Source organism: Podarcis tiliguerta, assembly GCF_965153285.1.
Source record: "Podarcis tiliguerta genome assembly, chromosome: 6".
Lineage (NCBI taxonomy): Eukaryota > Metazoa > Chordata > Lepidosauria > Squamata > Lacertidae > Podarcis > Podarcis tiliguerta.
Genome location: NC_139539.1, coordinates 56,401,657 through 56,427,527, shown reverse-complemented (window position 1 = coordinate 56,427,527; position 25,871 = coordinate 56,401,657). Strand labels below are relative to the sequence as shown.

Sequence of the window (25,871 nt, the reverse complement as noted above, 5' to 3'; positions counted from 1 at the left end):
CAAGTTAAATGTGCGTAAGTTGTGTTACCTGTAGTTAATATTCTGCTTAAGCGGAGGCTACACAGTTATGCGTTCCCAAGAAAATTCATATGAAACTTTATTCCAAAAAAAGATGGCATTATAAAATGTTTTATATAAAACAGAATAAATAGTTTCCAGATAAAAATGTAAAACCCACAGCACGAGGAAAGCTTTTCTTTACATTAAGCACCTATCAATTACAGTAGTTAATATGTGTGTTAGTTCAAAAACACTTACAAAGTATAACATGCTGTCTACATTACTCATGAAAAAGCTGTTTAGACTGCAGCCCTATGCAGACTTACCTGGAAAGTAAGCCTCGCTTCTGAGAAAACAGGGAAGGATTGGTCTGTCAGAGTATTTTTAACATACTATTTCAACATACATCAACAGATAAAGTTTTGATTATGTAAGCAGTTGGGAAACTTGACTAAAAACCCAAAGGAGGGAAGGACTTGTGCCTGCTTAAAACAAAAATTAAAATTGTAGCTACCAAGTGCTTTATCAGTAAACCAAACTATTTGGCCTAAATTGCTGACAGTGTGCTTGACTTCACAGTATCTCATGTGTGGTTTATGGCCAATAATAGTTCATGGTCTCCTGAATCTTAAGTGCTTTGGGTACTTTTATCTAAAGAAATGTTCTTCAACAACTCAGTGGTATTCTTGGAGGCCAACAATGAAATCTGAACTGTTCCCTCTACCTCAGCTGATGACTTTTGCAGTGCCTTCCACAATTACAGGTAGGGGCAACAGTGGCCAATTAAATATGGCCGCCTTAACATGGGATCACAGTAGATGGGGCATTTCTAGGTTAGAAGGCAGCATCAGAAGTCATCCTGACTACTCCCTGTTTTCAGGGAGGAGGGTTTTAAATTTGCAAAGCTCTCTGTTAATTATTGCAAATGGGGTCTGTAAGGCACTTTAGAACTTGAAATATTGAAGGAATGCAGGGGTGTGTTTGTATGAGCTGAATGCTGCCCCTCCATGGGCATGAAGACTCCCCCAATCTTTGCTAAACCACATCAAGATACTGAGATCCCTCAGCCTTAACACAGGAGAGACTTTTTAGGCACTGGAACTTTTTCTCTGTGCTTAGGCAGGGGTGGGGGACCTGTGGACCTCCCAAGACTCCCCAGTTGCATGGCCAGTGGTCAGGAAAGATGGGGGTTGTAGGTCCAGCAACAACTGGAGGACCACAGGCTCCCCTTCCCTCCTGTAAAAGGTTATGGCTTAAGAATCCCAGGAGAGGGTCTTCTGGACTAACCTTATTTTCCTACTCTGTCTTGGACAAGTAACCTTGTTAACCATGTTTGCTGGGGAGAGAAGGTGAAAACAAAACGTTTACAAAACAAGACTGGCCTGATAGGTACAATGCTACTTAACATAGTAAATGGTTTTTTAAAACAAGGAATGACCCCTTTGAGGGGGAGAAGCTGAGCATACAATGCATGACATGGAGTCTTGGAAACTTATTGCGCGAGTGGAACAGCTTCCGTTTGCATAATGGGGCCGCCTTCCCCCCTGCCCCGCACCCTATATCTCTTCTGAGAGTTCCCTCAGCCCTCTGCAGTAGATTTGGGGGCACCACAGGGCACATATGGAGGAGGGGCAGTCCCACTGCATAAGCTCCCATGCAGTTACTTAGTTGATTATATCCATCCAAAATCCTGCTTCAGCCACCAGATTAAATGTCTTAAGGGGGATACTCAACATTTAGTTCAAAAGCTGCTAATGACTGCAAAAGGGGAGTTGCTGGTTACACCTCAGACACCATGAAGGGGTTGAGGTCCCACAAAAACCTGTTGTCCTCTCCAAAGCTCCCATTCTTCTTCTTTATCCCCAGCTTTTGAAGAAATACTGAACAGTTCTTCAAAAATCATAGAAGTCAAACACATTAAGTGAATGCATGTATGTGCATTAATGCCACTTTGAGCCCAGAGCACTGCCCAATCCATGCTGTTTTCATGAAACCACCCTGGGTGGTTCACATCAATAAGGAGTATGGTTGGCTACCCTGCAGTTTTGGGACAAGAAGAAACTTGGAAGGAGCCGATGCTGTCACACATCCTCAAGGGCTGGAAGTGGCTGGCCATACATATAAAAGGCAGATAGGGGAAGTATTGACTAACCTACTGTCAACATCATTCTGTGGATGCATCTCAATTGGTATTACTGAGAGGGCATCACTAGAACCATCTCCCCATAGTGAAGATGGTGGTACTATTGGCAAACTGGTAAACTCAGAGCATTCTACTAAGGTCACCCCAAATGCTTTCTAGAGTCCCACCTGGAAGAATATCTTCTTCACTAGGGTGATGTTATGGGGGTGTGGTCTTAACACAGTAGTTCCAGGGATAGATAGTAAAGGGTGGGGTGGGAAGAGGTCTGTCACTTATAATTGGAACCATGCTTATCTTCCAAGAGTCTCTTTCTGCAACAGATGGCCAGAGCTGCTGCTCCTTTGCCCCTTGGGCTGCTCAGGACAACGCACGTGTTGTCCACAGAATACGCCCCAAGTGTGTTGGGGCCATGGGCCTGGGCACTGCATCCTGTCAAAGTCCAGCCATCATCGCAAGTCACCATCACCTGTGATGGAGAAGGCAAGGTTAACACCGACAAAGATGAAAACCTCTAGATAAGGCAGCCCCAAAGGTGGCATCCCCAAATAAGTCTATTCATTCTCCCTTGCAGCCTCTTATACAGAGAATCCCACAACCCTGCTGCCACTGCGCCTGGTTCAAGTATCCCTGCCCAAAGAAATGGACTTGCAGCTAAAAGACCACAAGATCATTGTGCAGAAGGGTCTCGTGGTCTCTTAGTCAGCTTGGGCATGGAGCAAATTCCAGTAATCATATGGCAAGTGGCCTCCACTTGAGGCCCAAAAGTGATTAAACTCTGCCAGAGGTTGAAGTTAGGCTTGAAAGAAGCTGTCTGTCATAGCCAGCAGAGTAAGTTGTGGGGTGCATGCTTCTCCAGGTTGCAAATGAGCCCATGGACCCACAATGGTTGGTGACTCATGCCCTAAAGGAACGACACCCACATACCTTTGCTGTGTGCTCCAGAGAAGAGTATTCCTGCACCTTGCACTCTAGGCTGGGCACATGGCAGCAGGAAGCATGCACGGTTGCACCTGCCCGGCCAACACACTGGTCACGATGGCTTTCTGTCCCCAGTTCAGGTCTGATGCTGTCACTGAAATCTCCAGCCAGAGAATGAGAGCTGCAACCTGCCAGTTTAGATCATATTAGGGTATATGCTCAGTGACACGGGTGTGTGTAGATGAATGCAATCATGGGTACAAGTTGATTTGGAATGTTCACATTGGGAATCTCCATTTTTGTTTGTTCTGTTTGCTTTGGTTTATATTGCAGGTCAGAAATTAGCTGGGGTATGGAAGAGGTTTCTGCATCAGCATCACATTCTGCTTGTCTGTCCCCACCCACTCCAATTCACATCATCATCCTACCACATGTTGTCGTTTGCAAGAACCCAAATATAAACCCAAATCACCCAATTTGCTGTCCTTGAAAAGACCAAGCAGTAGTGTGGGATACAGCCTTGTCTGTTCAGACCTACTGAAAGGCCTGTTTCCACAAGCTGTTTTGCCCACTTGGGTGTGCATGCACTGTACTGCTCATGGGCATTGTGCATGCATAAGCAATGTGTGCGGATGTTGCCATGACCATGCAATAGGTTTACATGCTGTTTTAAGGATCCTTGACCAGTACTTGACTTTCCCGCTGCTTTAAAAAAAATAAACTCTGCTTGTGTGAGTTTAGAGAAAGGTGTTAGTCCATTTCCAAATAAATTCTATCCAGCTTTGAAGAATTCCCCAAGTGCAAATACAGTTGTACCTTGGAAGTCGAATGGAATCCATTCCGGAAGTCTGTTCAACTTCCAAAATGTTCGGAAACCAAAGTGGTGCTTCTGATTAGCTGCCGGAAGCTTCAGCAGCCAATCGGATGCCCCGTCAGACATTCTGGTTCCAAAGAAGGTTTGAAAACTGGAACACTCACTTCCAGGTTTGCAGCATTCGGGAGCCAAAATGTCCAAGTACCAAGGCGTTTAGCATCCAAGGTACGACTGTACTTATAAACTCTTCCATTTTCATTACCGGTAGTTATTAATTGTGCAAACTACGCAAGCCCAGAAAGAGTTGCTTGCAAATGTCGCACAGTGGTCCCAAGATGGCAGGTGGGAAAGCCCATCCCAACCCACACAGTGCAATGCTGATGGGGCTATGGGTGCATCAAACTATAAGATCTGCAAGTGTGCCACAACACATTATTGGCCACATAAGTCTGGGTCCAGTAAGGGAGTCCTCTTCCCTGCACGGAACCTTCCTTGGTGACTCAGAGCCCACCTGGGAAAGATGCTTTGGCATGACAATATGGATTGCATCCATCATAGCTGTCGTCACGTACCTGTCAATACATGGCCGTCCTTGGTGCAGCTGACACTCTGCAGTGCTGTGCCCTCTGCAGTCTGCGAGTGGGCATGAACCTGGCAGTCGGCTTTGGGCCAAATGCAGCACCTGGCAATGGCATAGACGCCTTGGCCCCCAAATCGATTATGAGCCACGCACTCCTTCTTGCCTCCGTAATCCTGGAATTTGGAAAGCACAGCAGTGAGACACAGGGAAGTGCCAGCAAGCCTCCATAACCCACTGAAAAGCTTGTGTCTGCATGTCAAACAGCAACTCCAAAATATAGCCTTGCCCCCCACAGAACATCACCTCCATGCGCTCGCCTCGCCGCTTGCCATTCTTCGATAAGCTTGAGCAGCTGAACATTTCTTCGTTGCTGTTGCAGCGGGCGGCAGCTATCGACTTGCTGGTTGACCCCGAGAGGGAAGACCACACGGAACGACAGTACAGCTGCTCATCTGAAAGGAAGTGGCTCGTGGCCATTAGAGGTGCCTAGCAGTGCCCCACAGAGTGCAGCTCTTTCCCTGGCCCAGCCAACTGGAGAACACACACGCATTCACGAGACCTATCTCAGGGAGGTGCTTGGGAACCACTGTTGAGCTGGAAAAGTGGCATTTTGGAAGGCAGGGGGAGGGGAGGGGATCGTCAAATGGACCCTTGTCATGGCCTGTCAAAGCTCTTCTACAAAAGCATGAAGCCAATGAGAATAAGGATCACTCACCTGCTACCAGTTTGGAGGGAAGCCCAGCTACCCTGTTTGGAGTTAGTAGCCTCTGGTCTTCTGGAAACCAAGCCTCATTGATGAGGTTTTTTCTGGAGAAGTGGATCAGCTTCTGCCTCAACTCGGAGATGGACAGGTCAGGGTTGGAGTTCAGAAGCATGGCTGCAATTCCTATGGAAACGTGCATATTACTCTGCATTATTTGACAGCGGCTGCGTGTGTATAACTAGATTGGGCGATTATCTTTTTCTGTTTTCTGTTATCACAGAATTATGTTTGTGTGCTGTGAAATTAACAGCTCCGTGTTTTGGCTCTCTGTGTGTGCAGCTGTTTAGATGGAATTCACTTAATCATTAACAGTTGATCAGCTGTTTGGTAAGAAGTGAGGGGGCTGGATCCAGTTGCGTTGCTCTTCCACTCACCTGGGCAACATGATTGAATCTCTCCCATTGAACTCCATGAGACATAAAAGTGCTTAACTTTGGCTGGATTGTACCCTGTAGTCTGTTATACATCCAGGCTACTTAACTGATGCTCTGATGCTCTTGCCAAAGAGAGAGAACGAGAGGCAAACGCAGGCAAATGTCTGTTTTTTTTAGAAAGGCCCCACAGAAGATCATTGGCCCAACACATACATTCACTGTGGGCAGAGGGGTTCTCTGATGGGTGCACTCCTTTACTCTAAAGAGCTTCCCCATTCACTTCAATGGATGGAACTGCCAGTTTCTCCATGGAACGGAATGGTGCACACACCCAGGTGGTCTTGGTCAGGATAAAGCAAACAGCAAGAACCACCTTCTAATCTGCAAATTGCTTTGTTGTTCTTGGGCGTTTATTTCTGCCGATAATTCAGAATACAAATTATTCAGCCATCTGGAACTCCTTTCCTCCAGTATAGCCTAATCGGAGGGGTTATTTCTGCGTTAAGTAAATGCCTTTTCCTTTCCTCCCCTTCAAGCTGCATATTTAATTTCTTAAAAATATCTACACTCGCCACAGGCACCCTCCAGGATGCACAGAACCATTTAGTAAGGAAATGTGTTGGCAGCAGTTAACTCTTCGATGCATTCAGCCTTCGGCCCAACAGCCCACGAGGCATGTCACTATCAGACCATGACACACACGCTGGCATTCCCAGCTGCAGCCGCACAAAGCTGCCAAATGAGCCTGAGGAGCGGGGGAGGGCGAGAGCATGCGCATGTGCACACGCCGGGAAAATATTCTGTGGCGTAAAGGTCAGGCTGTCATTTCACATGGATGTGCCCTGCCAAGGCCACAGCTTTCAGACACCGAGGATCTGATGGGCCACAGGGCAGCTTCCCAGCTACTTACTTGTTATTTATCAAAGTATTTACATGCTGCCACCCATCTCGTAAAATATCAGGCCGATGTACAACAAAATGTCCACCATGCAATATGAAACACCATTAAAAACCCTTTCAAAATAATCATGAAAATGACTGGCTGATAACCCCAAAAATTAAGCAGATGCACAGGTCTTCAAAATTTGAAAGCCTAACAAGCTCGAGGAGTGTTCCACAGGATGGGACCAGCAACACGGCATGCTCAGCTTCCAGCTGAGTCCAGTCAGGGCTCTCTGTAACATGCCTGGAAGCATGTGGGTAGCCAATGCAGATGTTTTAGCAGAGGTGTCACATGCAGTCGGCCATCTGCCTCCATTCTGCACCCCAGGAATTTCTGGACTAGGCCCAAGGGCAGTCCTACATGCAGCATATTGCAGAAATACAGTCTCAAGATTACCAATTTGTGAACTACAGTGGCTAGGCTGACCCGATCCAGATACAGCTGTTAGCTTGTGTACTGGATGAAGCCAGTAAAAGGCACACCTATAACCACAGAGGTCACTTGCTTATTTATTATTTAGGAAATTTATATCCCGGTTTTCCTCTCTCGTTACAGAGGCTGTAATAACACAAAGATGTATCCTCTAATGCAGGGTTTCTGAAACTTGGGTCTCCGGCTGTTTTTGGACTACAACTCCCATCAACCCTAGCTAGTAGGAGCAGTGGCCAGGGATGATGGCAGCTGTAGTCCAAAACCAGCCAGAGACCTAAGTTTCAGAACCCGTGCTCTAACAGGTTTGAAATGACAAATACATACTTGGGAGAACCCTCAAGCTGTGTACCTGCTCCTTTAGAGTGCAATCCCAACCATAACAGGCAACGGCCCTATCTTCCAGACATGGAACCACCTATCCACCCTGTCTTCCCAGGATTCAAATTCAGTGCATCAGCCCTCATCAAGTGAGTAACAAGGTTGCCCTCCCACTATATCATGATAAAGGTAATCCATCAGGTCAACCAAGGCTGATTTAGTCTTGAAACTAGGCTTAGACCCATGGAGAAGCCCTATGTACATAGGGTCCCTTTCACACTACTGCCAAATGTGGGATGAATCCAGCGGGCGCATTTACATCCAGGGCACTGACAGAGGGCCTTCCCGGTAGTGGCACCCACCCTGTGGAACGCCCTCCCACCAGATGTCAAAGAGAAAAACAACTACCAGACTTTTAGAAGACATCTGAAGGCAGCCCTGTTTAGGGAAGCTTTTAATGTTTGATGCACTATTGTATTTTAATATTTTGTTGGAAGCTGCCCAGAGTGGCTGGGAAAACCCAGCCAAAAGGGTGGGGTATAAAAAATAAATTATTATTGTTATTGTTATTATTATTAGCTAGTGCAATCCTCCTCCTGCCATCGTGCATGTGCTTAATATGTGGGACGGGGGGGGGGGGATATCTATATGGAAAAGAGCCATCGATGAATCATGAAGCTGCAGAAGTGGAGGCATATCTGTAATTGCATGCAGTCCTGAGTGATGGGGGCCACTATGAGGAAAACCTTCATTAATTCACTGTTCTGTGTTAGGGTTTTGACTGCTTGATGAGATAGAGAAAATGAGGCGGGAGAAAATATTTGCCTTTCACCATTGAGAATGGGAGGCTCAAAACGACAAATTCAAAGGTCACATCTGCACCAGGCCATTTGAAGCACGTTTAACACACATTTAAAGCACACAGCTCCCCTCGCCCACAAAAAAAAATTATAGGAACCACGGTTCACCTCTCACACAGAGCTACAATTCCCAGCATCCTTGACAAACTACAGAGGATTCCTTGGGGGAAGCCATGTGCTTTAAATGTTTGGAGTCGGTGTGACCAGAGACACAGAGAGATTCCATGAGTTCGACCCTGCTGGGAGCCGTGCAGCAGTCACACAAATTCTGCCGTAAGGTCTTACCTGCCACGTGCGCAGCTGCCTGGGATGTCCCGCTCTGCGAGGTGAAGCAAGTCGTGCAGTCGCTGGAGGCACCGATGATATCGTCTCCGGGGGCGAAAAGGTCCACACAACGGCCAAAGTTGGTCCCCAAGGAGCCCATGGAAGCAGGCTGGTCCTGAACATTGGTGGCCCCCACCGTGATAACCTATGAGAACACGAGACCTAATCAGGGCTGGCGTGGAGCAAAGAAGAAAGGCAAACTCCTAGAGGCACAGAGGGTCTTAGATGGCAGAAGCCATCAAATGCAGGAAACCTCCAGCAGATGGACTGTCTGGCCTCTGCAAGAGACATCCCACTGCCAATTGGCCTGAGTAATTAGTTTCACTGTCAAACCTACCTTTACACTCTAGTGTATATTTAAACAGCACAAGCACAGGGTGCAACGTTGATGGGAAAACACCCAGAAACACCAGGAAGAGGTCCTGTCCACCCCAGGTGTTTAGAGCAGGGGTGGCCAGGCTTACTGGGCATAGGCCAGATCACTCCCGCGAGATCCTCCGTGGGCTGGGCTGGCGCAGCGCAACGCCGGAAATCACGTCTGTGCATGTCCGCGGTGCCAGAAATCGCTTCTGCGCATGCCCAGACGCCAAAAACCGTGCCTGTGCAGAAGCAATTTTCAGCGTCTGGGCATGCCCAGAAGTGATTTCCAGCGCTGTGTAAGAGTCCCCACGCTGCGCTGCTCTGGTTTAGCACAGCGCATGGGGACTTGCCGAGTGGGCGGCTTGGTTCGGTGGCAGCTCATGGGCCTTAGATTGCCGACCTCTGGTTTAGAGCATTCTTACGCTGCTTCCACAGTTGTGGCTTCCCCCAAAGAATCCTGAGAACTGTGGCTTGTGAAGGGTGCTGACCTCACAGAGCTACAACTCCCAGCACCCGAACAAGTTTTCAGGATTCTCCACGACTGTTATCATCAAGTGGTATAATAGTGCTATAGGGAGAGAGCATGGTGTGGATGTGACCAGAGACTCCAGAAAGTATTAGCGTGTGTGTTTTTAATGGCTACTTTCCTCCCCAAACCATCTTTTCCCCAAAATGTCACTAGAGATCCCAGTTAATTTGAACATTCCTCTTCAGCCAATTCTATAAGTGGGCTGTGGTATAGACCCTGCTCTGAGAATCACAACCCACAAGGCTAAGTGCCAGCCTCCCCCACTTTATATCTGGAGTCAATGTAGTCGCAGAAAGGAACCTGTGGCTTGGCCAAGATATCCGCAGCATGTTCTAGGGCAGCAACTGAATCTTTCTCTATCCGTAAGCTGCCCAGTCCTTGGTTTGGAGGATGCAGGTGGCAGCAGTCGCCCATCTTTCCATGCCTTGCCCTGGAGTGCTAATATTCCATCAAATGGCAGGTAGGCTAGCCCAGGTGTGTGCACCAGTCAGTACTTGGCAACCGCACAGTGGGTGAGTGGCAGGTCCGTGCAGCAAACTGTCTCAGTGGAAGAGCGCTGTGTTTACAACCATGTGAAAGATGTACCCGTGATGAGATAATCTGGAAGCTTCCTTGGGGCACCACAAATAATTACTGGGCTACTTTACTACGGGTCTAGAACAAGGGAGCAAGCTAACCCTCTCACGTACCTCTGGTTCTGATGCCGGTGAATACAAGCAAGCATCTTCCTTGTAGTTGCCCGCTGCAGTGATTATCACCACCCCCATCCGGACCATCAGGCGGCAGGCCGTGTTCAGGATGTGGCTGTAGCCACCAGCCAAGGGAAGCAAGACAACCAGAGGGCTGTAGGGCTGGATATCCAGGGTCTTCTTAATGAACTCCAATCCTGTCATGTGAAAAAAAGGAAAAGGGCAGCTGAGCTGTCTTGCTCAAAAGAGAGAGCACAAGGCACGACTCTTCACAGTGTGTGCTTTGCCCCGTTTCTGAGCTGGGGAGACAAACCAGTAGAGCACATGTGAAAGAGGGAAAGGAGATTTTTGTACACACATCTGTCCTACTGTGCAGAAAAGGAAGGAGAAGAAAACGTCTTGTTTGTTTTAAAGTTAGGAACCATGCAAGTGCAATGGACAAAAGGGTCAGCCCTTGATAGCACAAAACAAAAAAAAACCCAGAAGACTTTTGTGGGACTTGAAAGACAAACATTTGTTATGGCAGAAACTTTCTTGGACTAGAGTCCAGCTGACAGGTCCATGCAACCATTAAAGTGGGCTGTGGAGGTCAACATACTTCCACTAAATTCGTAAGTATTTCTCCTTTGGGGTCCTCAAATATGAAACCACAAAATAAGCTCCGTCTCTCAATATAAATTAGATTTTGACCGCATTCTCTCTCTCTCCCCCTTTTGTTTTTAAACCTGACCGGGGGGGGGGGGGGGCAAACAAAGCGAGAGCTGAGTTCATAAGAACTGGACTGAATATCCATTCAACCTAACAGGCTCCTCCCCTCAGCGGTGGTGGATCAGCAACATCCAAAGTCTGGCTGGGATTTGACAGATTGGACTCCAGAGTTCCGCTCCCCCTTGACGAACAGCTGCTGCTTACTCACCCATCAGAGTGCCGCTCACAGTGCCCTTCCCCTGGCAGTTGAGCACTCGGAGGCTGCTCACGCTGGCTCCTTTGGCGATGCCGGCATCCCTCCCACTCACAACGCCAGCCATGTGGGTCCCGTGGCTGTCACACTTGCTGGCCTGCCACAAAGCATAAAGTTCGCCATTGATCACCTGCTTCTGCCCCCTCGCGCACACCATGAATGGCAATCCTTCACGTCCTCGGGTCTAAAACCACCCTGCGTGGCTAAAGAACCAAGTGGTTCCGTTGCCTTCAACAGACATGAGGAAAAAGAGGAACCCAAAGAATGTGAAGTCCTGAATTATATTACAGAATTCTAAATTAATTTTTACTGAAAACTACAGTGGTACCTCGGGTTAAGAACTTAATTCGTTCCGGAGGTCTGTTCTTAACCTGAAACTATTCTTAACCTGAGGTACCACTTTAGCTAATGGGGCCTCCCGCCGCCACCGTGCAATTTCTGTTATCATCCTGAAGCAAACTTCTTAACCCGAGGTACTATTTCTGGGTTAGCGGAGTCTAACTTGAAGCGCCTGTAACCTGAAGCGTATGTAACCCAAGGTACCACTGTATTTGGAAAAAGAGCAATGGTAGAATGTCGGGGTGACGTGAAGACATAATTCAGGACAGTAATTGATTAAATGCTACCATTATTGGAAGGCGCAGGGAGAGAAGAATAAATGCTCCCAATGTAAAAGGGGAGGCATGACTGGAGCCATAATTTCATCCTTTCAAAGCTATCTTGAAATTCTATGCTGTCCAACGGCCCCATTATTCACCCCTTCGCTAGACAAAAACAACTGAACCCTTTCCCCTCATCTTGTGAAGAACTGACTGCTCTCCCTCCCCATTACTAACATGCTAAATCGGGGGGGGGGGGCTGCAGAGGTCGAGAAAAAGATTAGGGGCTTTAAGCAGATCCAGGTTGTGCCGCAAATATGAGAGGCTGGAAGCCCCTTGATCCTTCACATAAGGAGTGATTGTCATTACAGATAAAAAGCAGCTGAACTGCCTCCGGCCTACTAGCTCAACTGACACTTCCCGCTTCAAGAAAACACCATCCCAGTGGTGCCGCCAAACACAGTGACACGTTTTTATGAGGAATTCAGCAACGGAATAAGGGAACAAGTTGTCGGCATGACAGCTCACGTTAAAAAGCAAGTCATGAATGTTACAGGGCCTCCCCTGCCATACACATACGGTTAAAGCATGACAAGAGCACATGGGGCCTTTCAGATGCGACAATAACTCAGCAAAGCACAAAAAGGTTGATTGATAATGCCTGAACAAAAGCCTCACTGTGACTGAAGAATCCATGGGGTTGGCTCAAGGGGGAAGCCTGAAGAAGGGGGCTGGCTGAAGCTGGCTTTCACACTCTGCCCACCTTTTGACAGCCCCTTCCCCAAAACCTCTCCCTAGAGAAAGGGGACCCTGCTGAATGGAGTAGGCTCTGGTGTAAAGGGCTAAGGGAGGATCCTCAGAAGTCAGGTGGGGGTAGCTCCTGTAAGGTGCTTCTGCTCAATTTGTGAGGACTGGCTCCTTCCTCCTGAGCCCACTGCACCTGAAGGAGCGTCTCCACCCCCACCATTCTGCCCAGACACTGAGGCCCAGCACCAAGGGCCTTCTGGCGGTTCCCTCACTGCGAGAAGTGAAGTTACAGGGAACCAGGCAGAGGGCCTTCTCGGTAGTAGTGTATTTTAATGTTTTGTTGGAAGCCGCCCAGAGTGGCTAGGGAAACCTAGCTAGATAGAAGGGGTATAAATATTATATTATTATTATTATTATTATTATTATTATTATTATTATTATTATTATTATTATTTATCATCAGCATCACATCCCACCCCATTCAACAAGGTACCCCAACCCAAAGGAGTGGCTTTTCTGGGGTGGAGGCCATCAGGATTGAAAAGTCAGCTTCCACCAGACTCCTTCTGTGGGCTTTCCTTTCAATTCAACCCACAGAGGCAGGATGAAAGCCCAGCCTCAGGTGTCAAACTGCAGCGCAAAAATTAGTTGGTATGAAAATTTTGGTTCAATTTTATTTGAAAAATGCTGCCCTGGACCTTATCTCACTGGCTTTAGGCCTCTTAAGATGGCACTGAGCATGTGCACAGATTTCCACCACAATTGTGCCATTCAATCTGGAAATCTCCATGCAATGTACATATCTGAAACCACCTTAAGAGGCCATTCCGCCCTGGAGGAGAGGAAGAGACCCAATGGGAAGACTAGGATCCAACATCTTGGTCAGAGGGAATCTGGCTGCAGTCAGGTCTGTCCACAAATGGCATCTCACTGGGATGCACAGAAGCACATTCAGCACCCACAATGGTGAGTGTCTGTTAAGAACTCACCCACTTCCCAGCGGTACAGTTGCGAGCATCCCTTTTCAACATAACGAAAAAGCGGGCCTGAAGAAACTGACAGATTGAATTACACACGCTGCTCCCACAGAAACACCGTAACTGGTGCTTAATCCCACAGATCTCCTCCAAGGACTAAAGGTTTCAGGGTTGAGCCATCATAATAAACGTAGGGTTCTAGCAACGTCACTGGTAAAAGGGGAAGGTGGCAAGAAAGTCGTCATCGCTCACGAAGCAGAGCTGGCGTACCTGTCGGTGGAAGCGAGTGCCATCTTCTTCTGGGACGTTCTCAAATTCAGTCATGAACACTCTGCCCTCGATCTCTCGGTGGTTGCTCTGGACCCCAGTGTCCAGCAGATAAACTTCAACCAGGTCGCCCCTGTCTAAAAAGAGGAGACAGTCAGTCAGTGACGCCAAGAGGCAGTGAAGCCATTGCTCTCAACGCAGCATCCCAGCATGCCAATATACAATGAGGTTTATCTTGCGCAAGCAATTTATAAAGGGAGCTGCTCCAATTTTGTCTTGTACGGAGCAGGCAGGAAAGGAAATGGAAGATTGGACTTAACACGATTATCCCTTCTATTCTGGTGATCAAAGGCAATACAAGTGAGTTGGCTGCTCTGTTTCTGTGTCGTTAAGGCCAGATTTGCAATCTTCGGAAAGCGGAAATTGGGGTGGGGGTGAGTCAGTCTACTTCGCTATTTAAAAAGTGAAGTAGCCTATCCAGTAATTATTTGAGGTCTCAGCATTTAACCATCTAGTGGTTTTAGCAGAAAACAAAAAGAGATATTCAGAAAATCCACTCTGCTTATTGTTAAATTTATGTTTTAATCAGAAACATGTGTATAATGAAGTACATGTTTTAATTTCTCCCCTTTCCCCCTCCCTTCCTATAAATTCTAATTGTTACTGATACAAAATACCTTTTACCCATCAAAGCAATCAATGCAATTTACTATATATAAAATTTCATATCTGCAACAATTGTAATCATTTTGGCACAAACACTTATTTCATTCATTTATTAAACTTACTAGTTGCTTGTCACCTGAAGGTCTCCATTTTGACGCAACTTTGTTAATAGATTCAGAAATGTTTACCTGAGTACTTATGGTTGTTTTATTTCCATTTTAAATTTCATGTAATTGTTGCATGCCATATCCTCTAAAGTAAACAAAGATGTATCCCAATGCAATCATGTTGAACAGTTTAGAGAAGGAAATGAATAAAAACTATGTTGCAAAAAGAATACATGCAGAGCAATTCAAAGCAACCCTCACACCAAGCCGGGTTGGGTGGGTGGATTCAGCAAGGCTGTTCCTCTGCTCATCTCCACTGGCTCAGCCCAGCCCTGCATCAGCTGCCAAGCATGGGGATGAGAGGCAAGCTGGCAAGTTATTCGCCAGCTTGCAGGCCCCCAGATGGAGTTCTCCTGGGGAAAAGAGGAGCAGGATTAAGCCAGCCTGAGATCCACTGGATCCGGAGCTGGTCTCGCTATTGTCATGTGACGGTCTCAGGCCCAAATAGGGCTGTAAGGGCAGCAAGCGTGTGAAACAGGGCCTTATTGGTGGTGGCCCCACACCCATGGAATGCAGTCCCACGTGAACCACATAGTGGCAGACCAAGCAATCAGTGATAGGTAGCGCCATCCCTCTGCATAGGATTTTGTTGTTGACTCCATAGATATTTGGCATCTCATGCACACATGGTTGAATGGGAATATCACCTACTGGGAGGATTATATTCAGTAGATCCGTCTTGCACAGGGACAATCCGGCCCAGGTTCCAGGGAATGCTCTGAGCAAACACATAGGAGTCTTCTTCTATATAATCCACATGCGGTAGTCTCAAAGCCTGCACAAAAGACGACACGGGAAGAACGGTGCAAGTCATGCAAGAAATATCATCGCCATCATCCTACTCTTCTCCTAAAAGTATACAGAGCATATAACAGGAATGGGGGATCTGTGGGCCTTCAGATGTTGCTGGACTACAGCTCCCATCACTCTAAGCAGTGGCCATGTTGGCTGGGGCTAAGGGGAGGTGGAGTCCAAAATCATCTAACGGAATGTGGAGAGAGGCCATTTGTGTAATTTCCTCTTCTCCCTGCGGCTCCTCCCCATCAATGAGAGAGCATCTGGAAATTCAGATTTATACAATTAGTGCCCTGGAGCAACAAATCCACTTTTAAAAAGAAACTGGTTTCGAAAGTGACCGGGAAATGCACCGAAAAGTAGGTCAACAGAGGATTAACATGCAGATGGTGGCTCAAACAGATCAGGACGAACGCTCAATAAAGACTGGATACAATCTAACCTCTGTGTAAACCTTGTGCAAGCAAATCAGGATGAATGCTTAAGAGGTGAACTGGAGGAGCCGTGAGTGCGGTTCAAATTGATCTCAACAGAACTGGGGTGTCACCACTGAGAAGGCCCTGCCTTGTGTGGTGACCTGCCCATCCAACCTTGTTCCATATTCATTCGGAAGCACAAGCAGAGCCTTCCTTCCCTGCAGGAATCAGAAGCCAGTCTGGCTGGTACTGAGGAAGATGAAGAAACATGCTGGAATGAGGAAGCCTAGCAGGGTGGGAAGGTGCTGGAGATTTAGGGCAAGGGTAGGGATGAGAGAGGAAAATGATAAGGTTGGTGGTAAGGACAGGACTGCAGCAGGCAAGGTGGAGGGGCTGAGAGAAGGACTGGGGCACCTTTGGTCCTCCAGATGTTGCTGGACTGCAATCCCATCAGACCCAGAAAGATGGCAGGACAGAGACCAAAGACTTCTCATCTTCTCTATGCACAACATGTCCTCCTTACAAAATTGTGCAGGCTTCTGTTTCATATATGTATTCAACTACGCCTGACATCCAGCAACATCACTTGCTCCCGTAACTGTTTTTGTAAGCCCATTCCCTTCATTGGGCAAAAAGATTCCTGCATTGCAGGGGGCGGAACTAGATGACCTTGGGGGGTCCCAGCTCTACAATTCTCTGATTTTATAATCTCTGATAGCTTTGTTTTTAATTTTCTTGTCATTACCATTAGTGTTGTTGATAAAGTTATGCAGCTGTTATCGAACTCAGCATTACGGCAGGTACTTAACAAATGGAAAAAGACATACTCCTCCAATTCTGGATAACTCTAACAGCTGGATAACTCTAATAACGCCAATTCTAATAACTCTAATAACCAATGTCTGACAAAATTCCTTCCTCCGTCTGACTTCTAGCTCACATTTGCTAATTTCCCCTTTGCCACCATTTAGGGAGCATTTCCAGCCTCTTTTTCTCAAAGCAGCTCAAACTGTTGTAGCGGCAAGTCACAAATTCTCCTGTGTGCGCTCAGCACTTGAGGCCTTTGTTGGTAAATATCTACTGCATGCAGGAAGCACACCACTGACAGACTGTGGGAGAATCTCCTTGCTGCAGGCTAACTCTGTGGTCGCTGCCCCCCACAAACATACACCAAACATGCATACACAATCTCGATCTCTCTCATGCTCCCACACAAATTCTAATCCTCTCGCCCATTCTCTCTTGGGGTATGTGCATGCATGCGCACACATCCATCTGTGAGCGCTCCTGAATATTTTCCCTTCCACTTCCCTTATGCGTGTGCAGACAAGCCTTTGTGACCGCAAGCACAGCCAAACAGAGGGCATGAGATGCTATTTCCTACACCTGTCGCAACTTGCACATGGGTGTCTAAAACCCTGCAGAGAGAGCCATGTCAACGAGTTGTTTTAGAAAACCCAAACCAGGAGTGTTTGCATTCTGCATCGGATGATTTCCCCTAAGCAGCGGCACACCTGGCATCATCTTTAGCGTTGCAACGCTCTTAAGTTCTCTGATTCGCCGACTTTCACAGAGCTACCAGCCTGAAGCATATCTGGCATCGTAAGTGACTAGGAAGTGATTAAGCAAACCTATTTGCCTCCACTGAGTCTTGCATCACTTTGGATTTCTCAAATGGCACCTGCCTTATCGTAAGATTATGAAATGTTTGGAAAGGACCACTGGGTTATCAGTTGTCCGGTAAAAAGCCACAGGAGTCCATGCAAATATGCCCTTCTCAGAACGAAAGGGGGAAAGCCATCACAAAACAAAACACCTCCCAAACACTTCCCACGGGGACAAAGAGGAAAGTTGCTTCTTATTTGTATCTTGCCAAGGAGGTCAGAACATTAGCCGTGCGGTAATCTCACAAAGTCAACATAGCATGCACTCCTGCCCAACAAGAGAACGTTGTGGCTGAGCAGAGACCTGAACCTGGTTTTCCCATCACCATAACAAACTCAGCACACTGAGAAAAAACACCACACTACAGTCACTCAAAGGCTGTTGGGGAAATTGGGAAGCATCGTTTGGTGGCAAAAGAATATCGTTCCCGGCAATGCTGTGATCACTGGATGGAAGAACGCTTTTAACTGAAAAGCAATTGCTTTTAGAATGTTCTAACTGTAACTGCTTTTTAACCAAACGTTTTTAACCGAAACGTTTAGATGTTTTTTGTTACTGTTTTTTAGAATATTTAAACTGCTTTAGAATGTTTTTGCTTTGCTTTCAAATTGTATGTCTCTCTGAAGCCCTGGGGCTCCTTGGGGAGGAAATAAATTCGGTGAACAAGTATTTTTCTGCAGAAAACAATTTCCGTTTTAAAAAATGCATTGTTTCATAATATCAATTAGTAACATAAGGAATGAGGACAATGCCAGTAAAATTGTTCGGTTTCAAAGGGGGAATGTGTGTGTGTGTGTGTGTGTGTGTGTGTGCACGCGTGCGCGCAGGCAGGTCTTTGGCCATACAGTAAGCCTACAACTTATGTTAGGGTTATTTTCAGGGAGACCGCCGAAAGCCAAATTCACATATAGTCAAAACAGAATCACAGACTTGTAGAGTTGGAAGGGAATCTTCCACTCACTGTGAGGCTCAAACTCATGAGCCTGAGATTAAGAGTCATGTCCTCCCATTCAATGGGGGGGGGGGGTTGCCAAGGTCATATGACCCCAGAACCACCTCCCTTTAAATTTTTCTTTATTTTTTTGCCACACACATAAAGCTGAATGCCCACAAGTTTAAGCTGGACGCTTACTGTACCAATATTGGAATGTTAACTGGTCCAGCTTCTAGGATCTTCCATTTTTGTTCTCTTTCATATTTAAACAATATAAAGGAAGAGAATGCTGCCGAGTTGTGATGTCTTAACTTACTTTCAAGCATTCCAACTAAAGCATATTTTTCAAGCAAAGCTCTTAAAAATGCACTACCCTGATTTATTTATTCTTACCCCAATCATATATTTTAGTTCAACTACAGTTGGCCTATTGGCAGTACCGGTTGCTAAGGCTACACAGGGATGGCGGCCTACATTGACCCCCACTTTTCGCAACTCTGTGCCTCGCTGCCACTCACTGAGAGAAGGAGGCGTTCAGTATGGTGTGGGAGCAGAGCGAAGCCAAGCTGCTCCTTCCGCCCCTGTGCCATGTTGAGCTCCTGCGGCCTTGTTCCCCCTTCCTGCCTATGAGCGGCGGCCACGTGCAGTCCCAGGAAGACAAGAGAGCAACACAACCACACAGCCTTCCCACCACTGGTTATGGGAAAAACAATTTGAGATATTTATACAAGTAGAATTCACATGGTGTACTTGTTCAGTTTTGTGTACTAAAAACAACTCAGACACCACTCAGTAGATCCTGGTCAATTTCGGCCAGTCACACATTGCCAGAAGGCCCACATCATTGCCCCACGCAATGGGGAACAGGGACTTAGTGAAAGTTCATGCAACAGAGATGATTAAAAAAATAATAATAACTGTAGGGACAACAAAAACCAGAAACAAAAAGCAGACAGATACACAAGTATTAGCCCCCCAAAGTGTTTTGGGAATTTTTCCTTCTGCACACTTAAGCATTCTGCTTGGTGCACCAAAAGAAGAGTCTGAAACTGAAAGAAATCTCACTTGAAAACGAAACATCTGTATACATGCAGCTGGTTCTAACTAAGTAAAAGATCCCAGCAGATTCTGCTCCGCAAAAGCCAAATTCTTAACCTTTTTTTCCCTTTACAGATGTTAACAGCTGTTGAGATGATGGTGCCTTGCTTTCGCTAGCCATATTTCTTTAAAATATCTCTATTTGTTGTTGATATGGCATTGCACAAAATTTATTCAAACACAGCCTAGACAGCCATCTTTTACAAGATAGTCTTGCTCCATCTTTAGCAGGGAGGTTTCGACTAGATGGCCTATAAGACCCTCCCTCCCAGGGTTTGGGTGGCATTTGGCATGGTGCGGGCGGAGACTTTCACTTGCAGCATGGGTCCTCCCCTTCTCCCCCTCCACCTCCCCCAGTATAGCTCCCCTACACCTCTCCAAATCTCTCTAACCCTCTGGAGCAGATACTGGAGCTGTGGAGAGCCAAGAACGCCCATTCCACTGGTGGAACCCCACAAGGTATGTTTTATGCTGCATTTGATAAAACTGTAGAGCCAGGGGAAGCTTGGATGAGAGACATGCCAAGATCTGAATGTAAATAAGTACCTATTGTGCTTGTAAATACTGCTGTGCTATGTCAGGGACCAGGAGAAGGAGATAGGAGACTGACTTGGAACTGAGGGGAGACAACAGGACTGGTGGGCCTGCCTTTTCCCAACTTGTAAGTATACAAGTTTCTTCCACACTCTGGACATTTCTGATAGCACGGTGATCAACTATAACTCTCCTCGTCCCTGCCCATAAGCTGCGGCTGACGGGGGTTGGGACCGAACCACATCTGGAGAGATCCTGAGTTCCCCAGCTCCGATGCAGAAAGAGGGACTTACCATGTGCAGCACATCGCTGCTCATCTTCACGAGAAAGCCCTGGAACAGGTCCTCAAAGATATGCAGGATTTTCGTCAAGTAGCCATGCCTGGCTGCTCTGGCCTGAAGGCGCTTGGCGGTCCTTGACGTCTGAGATTTGTGGGTTTCTTCCTTAAGCACCACAATGTATTGCCCTGGCAGGCGCCACAAATCCTGCGTTTAGACAAAACAGAAGAAGAGAGTCGGTAGATGATTTGCAGAAGCGCGTGCCCCACTAGGGGGGTGGCGCAAACACAGGGCGGGGCTCTGGTGCCCTTAAGAAAGTGTGAGATTCTGCTCCTAGTCCCACATACTGGGCATTGCCTCTTCTGCATGCTCACTTCTTTTGACATGCGTATGAAGTGAGCCAGAGGTGTGGCAGAGAAGGAGCAAAGCACCACCGATTTCATAGCAGGAATGACAGCAACATCCCCCTGAGGGGGGCCTCCTCTGCGTGCCAACCAAATAAAGCTTTTCTAAAAGACAAAATGACCAGATAACCAACCACCCTCTATTATGGCTAATCAAAATAGCGAGCAAGCTTTAGAGGTCCACCAGAATTCTCCATCAGGCTTCAAATTAAGCAAAACTTGGAAAGGGGTCCCTGCATTTATCCAAAAATCATTTTGGCTTTAACAGCCTCAGAAGAGATGTGGGTGTGCTGCCACGAAGAGGGCCTGCATTTCAAAATTAACTACTGCACCACTGTATTTAACACCTCACTGGAAAGGAAACAGATTCCACTCAACCACTCCTCTGACTTAACATTTTTTGACTCAACACAGCCACTTTAAGAAGCAAACAACGCCTTGTTAAGCGCACACACATAAAGCAGCACAATCTTTATTTGCGTAGTGAACGACAACTGAGAATTGATGTGGTTTTGAAAGTGAAGGAAAGATGTGCTGGTTGTTTTTCCAGTTCAAAATCTCTCCCTCCCAGCAATTCCACCCACAGATATGGATATAAACGTATGGAACTTTGTGTAAGAAATAGCAGGAGTAGGGAGAGATTTTGAGTGAGGAAACTGATCAGCAGAGAAAGGATTGCGCAAACACAAGCTCACACATCTCTACTAAAAATCTGCTTTTTATTTTTTAAAAAATCTGGAGTTTGTTGCACACATCACCATGTCATGTATAATCTGTCCCTTAGAAGGAAGCTGATTCTGTACCGTATATCAGAGGCAACTATGAGAAAGGGGGAAGGACCAGGAATTTTGTGAAGCAAATCTTGCTGAATCCTGCACAAATTATTCTCCCATCTTCTAGTCAATCGCACAGGGCTGAGATGAATGGGACATGGGAGATCCAGAATCAGACCTCCCAACATCTTTGCTCAAAAGCAGTCACATCCTCCGATTTGGATCAGGGTTGGATGCTGAGTGAATTGGGGCCGGGGAGCTTCTTCTCTGCACTGTTTCCATGATTTAAAATCCCCACCTCCCAGAATCTGCTATTAGCTGTGGAGCGTGGAGGGGGGAAGACATAAACCATTACTGGATGTGCTTTCTCTCGTCTCTGTGGCAGCGTTGGGCAGAGGAAATTTAAACTGGGGGAAATGTTTAAAAACCTGTCTCTCAGCACTAAATCCTGATTCAAATCATTTCCCCTCCCCACCTATAAGTGCTTCTTAAGATGCTGAGAGATCCAATTATAGATCTCCTGCAATGATTACGTATAGATGCCCCCCATCTTTTAGCAATCTCCATTTGTGTTCCTTTCTCTTTTAATTTTTCACACACCCCTACACTGTTCTGATTTTTTTGAAAGAAGCCAAAACCAAAATCCAGTGACCCTTTTTTTGGGGGGGGGGGGGGACCTGCATACACATCTAGGAAATCCAGATGCTGACTGCTCACTGCTTCCAGTATTGACCATACCACCTGGTTCATCGCTGGGCAGACTCCACCTCTAAAAGCCAGGGAAGTAAATTTGAAAGAACACCTTGGCTCTTTCTGACAGTCCCTTGCAGTGAGAGGAGGTAGGTCAGCCGTGCACCCTGCACAGCACAAGCCAAGGCAGCAGATATTCTCTATCATGGCTGAAGCTTGCAAGGCAGGTGGACTGCACGAAGGCATCCAATCAAAAGAGGCAAGGCTCAGAAGTGCCCCAAAGACAAAAGAAAGACAATACAACGCAGAGTGCCAGGAGAACAACCCCTGCATTTCCGAACCTCTCCCTGGATGCCAGATCTTTCAACTCACATGCAAAACAAAGCAGGCATTTTTAAAAACGAATAGTTCCAATAGAAGGCATGTCACCAGACATCACAAGACCTTAATAGGCAGATCTACCTTTCAGCAGATGAGGAGGTTCTGAATGAAGGCAAAATGCAACAGGTGTGCATTCGTTGCAAAACACCTGGAAGCCTTCAAGGCATGTCCAACGTTACAATAGTATATGACTGGTGCCTGGCCAAATTTCCTAAAATGGACGCTTCACAAAGCCTCTTCCTCCTGCTGCCTGAACGTAACATTTCAAATGTCCCTTCTTCAAGAGACAACACCCCACTCCCCAAAAAAGAGAGCATTACAGTTTGGATAGAGGGGTGACTTCATAAGGAAACAGAACAGATCCAAAATAACGGAGGAGAGGGATATTGGATCCCTGTTCCCACAACAGCCTTTGCTTCATGAATGATGATGATAATGATAAGCCCATCCCAGGTCCTGACCTACCGTGGGTGCCTGAATTTGGCATCAGAAATCCCAAAGCATGCATTAGTATCCTTCCAAATGGGGAAAACAAGTTTCCAGACAGGGGAAGGGGTTGGAGAAGCAGTGCCACAGAAACAGGGCTTCAAGTCAACCTAGGATCCTCCCATGGAAATGTTTCTGAATGCCAGAGCCCTGCCCAAAAGTGAAGCTGACTATAACGATGAGAGCAGCCTGGGGCATGTGCAAAGACAATCTGCAGAGAGATTATTTTCTTTCTCGCCCAAGAAAGCACAGCCCATTTAGGAAGCCGCCTCAAACTGAGTCAGACCCTTCTAGCTCAGTGTTGCCGGCACGGACTGGCAGCGGCCCTCCAGGGTTTTCACGCAGAGAACCATTCCCAGTCCTGCACGCAGATGCTGGGGTTGGAAGCAGGCACGCAAAGCTTCCCAATAATGCACACTCGGCTTCAGGTGGGGCGGGGAGGTGGGGTAATTTCCAGAGGGAGGGAGCAAGGCAGCGCCAGACAAGATCCTCTCTGGTCTAGGGGCTGACTGCCCGCAAGCAAAGGAACGAGCATCTGTGCAATGCGAACCCGGGGCCTCTATGGGGTCCTTTGGGCAATCCTTACATTGCCAATCCCTTCAGAAGTCCAACGGAATTCGCTGGAGTTTATACTCCCGGGCAACTGCAGCCTAAGGTCCCAATCTATTTTTGGGGGGGAAATCTCTTCGATGTGTTTTTTCGGCAGTCAAGAGGCATAATATATACATTTTATGAAATAATCAATAAGCTCCATTGCAGTGCGTAAAGCTACTTTTGCGCTCGCTGCCCCCCAAACCCCGCCTGTCTGGAACCACCAGAGTCCTCCCGAGCCTCGGAGGACGGAGGTGCCCCTCCAGGCCACCCCCAGCTCGCCCAAGGCGAGTGGGAGAGAAGGAGCAAGGGCACCAGCCGGAGCCTTCCGAGTCCCTCTGGTCCTCCTCTCCGCCACGGTCACCTTATTGCTCCGATGGAAAGCGGCGGAACCGCTCCGGTATTTCCCCAAGTCGGCCTGGCTCTCCTCCTCGAAGGCGAAGGACGCCACCAGGTCGTCCTCCTCCTCGTCCGGATCGTCGAGGTTGCCTGCAGCCGGAGAGAGCGCGCCCAGCAGGAACAGCAGCAGCAGCGGAGCGCGCAAGCAGCGGCCGCCCATCGTGTCCCCCGCTTGGGAAGAACGCGGGAGTCGGCAGAGACCCAGAAGAAGCCGCCGCACGCGGAAAGGCTCGGCTCTGGAGCGCAGCGCGACGCCTAGAACCCGGCGCGGGCGGAGCCTAGAACCCGGCGGGGCCCTGCGCGCAGCGGGCTACTGGCGCGAGCTGCCCTTGGCGCGGCGGCAGTTGCACCGGGCGAAGGATCAGCAAATGGGAATCGCATCCCACAGCTCGCTAGCACACACAGCGCGCACGCACACCCCCCTCGCCCGCTTCTTTCTAGCCGCTTCGACTTTCCCTCCTCCCCTTTGCCTTTCCATGTGCTCCTCTAAATCTTTTTGGGGCGTGGATGTGCCGGATCACGCCACTATTATCCCATCGGACCATCCTATCTCGTTAAACATTAATTGGAGTTTCTCTCATCCCTGGAGATCAAGTTGCTGCCCCGTTTTGCTTTTCCTGGCGTCAAATTACAGGATTACTTTCGCGTGGGGTTTTTTTTTTTTCTTTCTTTCTTTCTTTCTCAAACGCATTCCATTGCATAGCTTGCAGAAGGAAAAATGTACTGTATATATTCTATGCATGAACACGATTGGAGGACTGCGTCTCAAGGGGATAAGGGGGAGCAGTTGTGTATGTAAGGAATTCGAGAAGCAATAGGCATGTTGTGGCATGGGTCTTTGGAAAGCTTTTTTGAAGGAAACCTGGAAAAAGAATGTCTACAGTACTCCCCAGACTCTTGTTTCTTCGGGGTACGATAGTACTTCCATCCCAAGGAAGTACAGCTTTAATTTCCCAAGAGAACTAGAATGAACATAGCACACAAAGAAAGGCTGAGAGACCTCTCTATCCCCCACCTCAGGGCCCTCACTAGGGCACAGCCCCTCTCGCTGAAAGAGTGTCTTTGCCTGGCTGGAATGTGACCTTGAACTGCCAGAATGTTTCTTGCTTGCCTCAGTTGCCTGGATGCAGAGGCGGGCTGTAGGGTTCCCTGACTTTTGCATGCCTGAATGCAGCCTGCTATACAAGGGTCAGAGTGGCATCTACTGAGCCACCTACCTTGGCCTCTGGCTCCGCCCACTTCTGACTGGCTCCACCCACCACTGGCCTGCAGTGACTCAAAACAAAGCACATATGTAGCCCACTCCTGCTAGCTGATTTTCTCTTTGCTGAAAGACCCGTGGATTGAACCTAGTAATCTTAGAATCATAGACTTATAGAGCTGGAAGGGATCCCAAAGGTCATCCAGTCCAACCCCCTGCAATGGGGTTCGAACCCAAGACTGAGATTAAGAGTCTTGTGCAAGCCAAGCATGTGGTCTAACCACAGAGCTATGGATTCTGCCTTTGACACTGTCAAATACAGGTGAGCCTATAGAGACAGAATGAATACTTTATGAAGCCCAGGTCAAATATTATGAATTATTATTATTATTATTATTATTATTATTATTATCATCATCATCATCATTTAACCCCCACCTTTCCATCTGCATATGTTCGAGGCAGATTGCAATATAATGTTAAAATAAAAATAAGTAAAATTATGCCTGCAAATATCTCTGTTCTTTCCTTTTTTCACATTCTTATTCTGCTTTTCGTATTAGTTGCCGCTTTCCGTATTGACATGAACTCACATGGCAGACATTTATAAAAGCAGATTAGATAACAATTAAAAAATAAGAAAGGAAGAAACATGGGGGTGGAGCAGCAGAGAGCCACGGGGAGCAGCCTTCCCGATACAGACATTTCTACACCTTGCTTGGAGGGGACAGATCAGGGTGAGGGCAAAGGCACTGGACAGATGCACTGGCAGAACCAATCTGGTACACAGCCCAA

At 47.3% G+C, this 25,871-nt stretch overlaps 1 protein-coding gene across 1 annotated transcript; it reads right to left on the bottom strand.

The window, feature by feature from the left end:
• Positions 1 to 71: 71 nt before the first annotated feature.
• PCSK9 (proprotein convertase subtilisin/kexin type 9) lies at positions 72 to 25,448 on the bottom strand. The gene is made up of 12 exons (XM_083448064.1): positions 23,841 to 25,448; positions 20,167 to 20,358; positions 15,083 to 15,206; positions 13,602 to 13,735; positions 10,964 to 11,105; positions 10,048 to 10,244; positions 8,431 to 8,614; positions 5,171 to 5,341; positions 4,759 to 4,907; positions 4,448 to 4,628; positions 3,068 to 3,249; positions 72 to 2,609 (listed from the first exon to the last, which is right to left on the bottom strand). The coding sequence occupies exons 1-12, from the start codon at positions 24,033 to 24,035 to the stop codon at positions 2,412 to 2,414; spliced, it is 2,049 nt and encodes a 682-aa protein (XP_083304190.1). The 5' UTR covers positions 24,036 to 25,448; the 3' UTR covers positions 72 to 2,411.
• Between the last annotated feature and the right edge of the window lie 423 nt (positions 25,449 to 25,871).

Coding starts and splice junctions, on each gene's coding strand:
- PCSK9 (XM_083448064.1), bottom strand. CDS start 24,035: ATGGGCGGCCGCTGCTTGCGCGCTCCGCTGCTGCTGCTGTTCCTGCTG. Junction 11,106..13,601: donor GCACTCGCTTCCACCGACAG/GTACGCCAGCTC, acceptor GCTTTGTGGCAG/GCCAGCAAGTGTGACAGCCA. Junction 8,615..10,047: donor CACCGGCATCAGAACCAGAG/GTACGTGAGAGG, acceptor GTGTTCTCATAG/GTTATCACGGTGGGGGCCAC.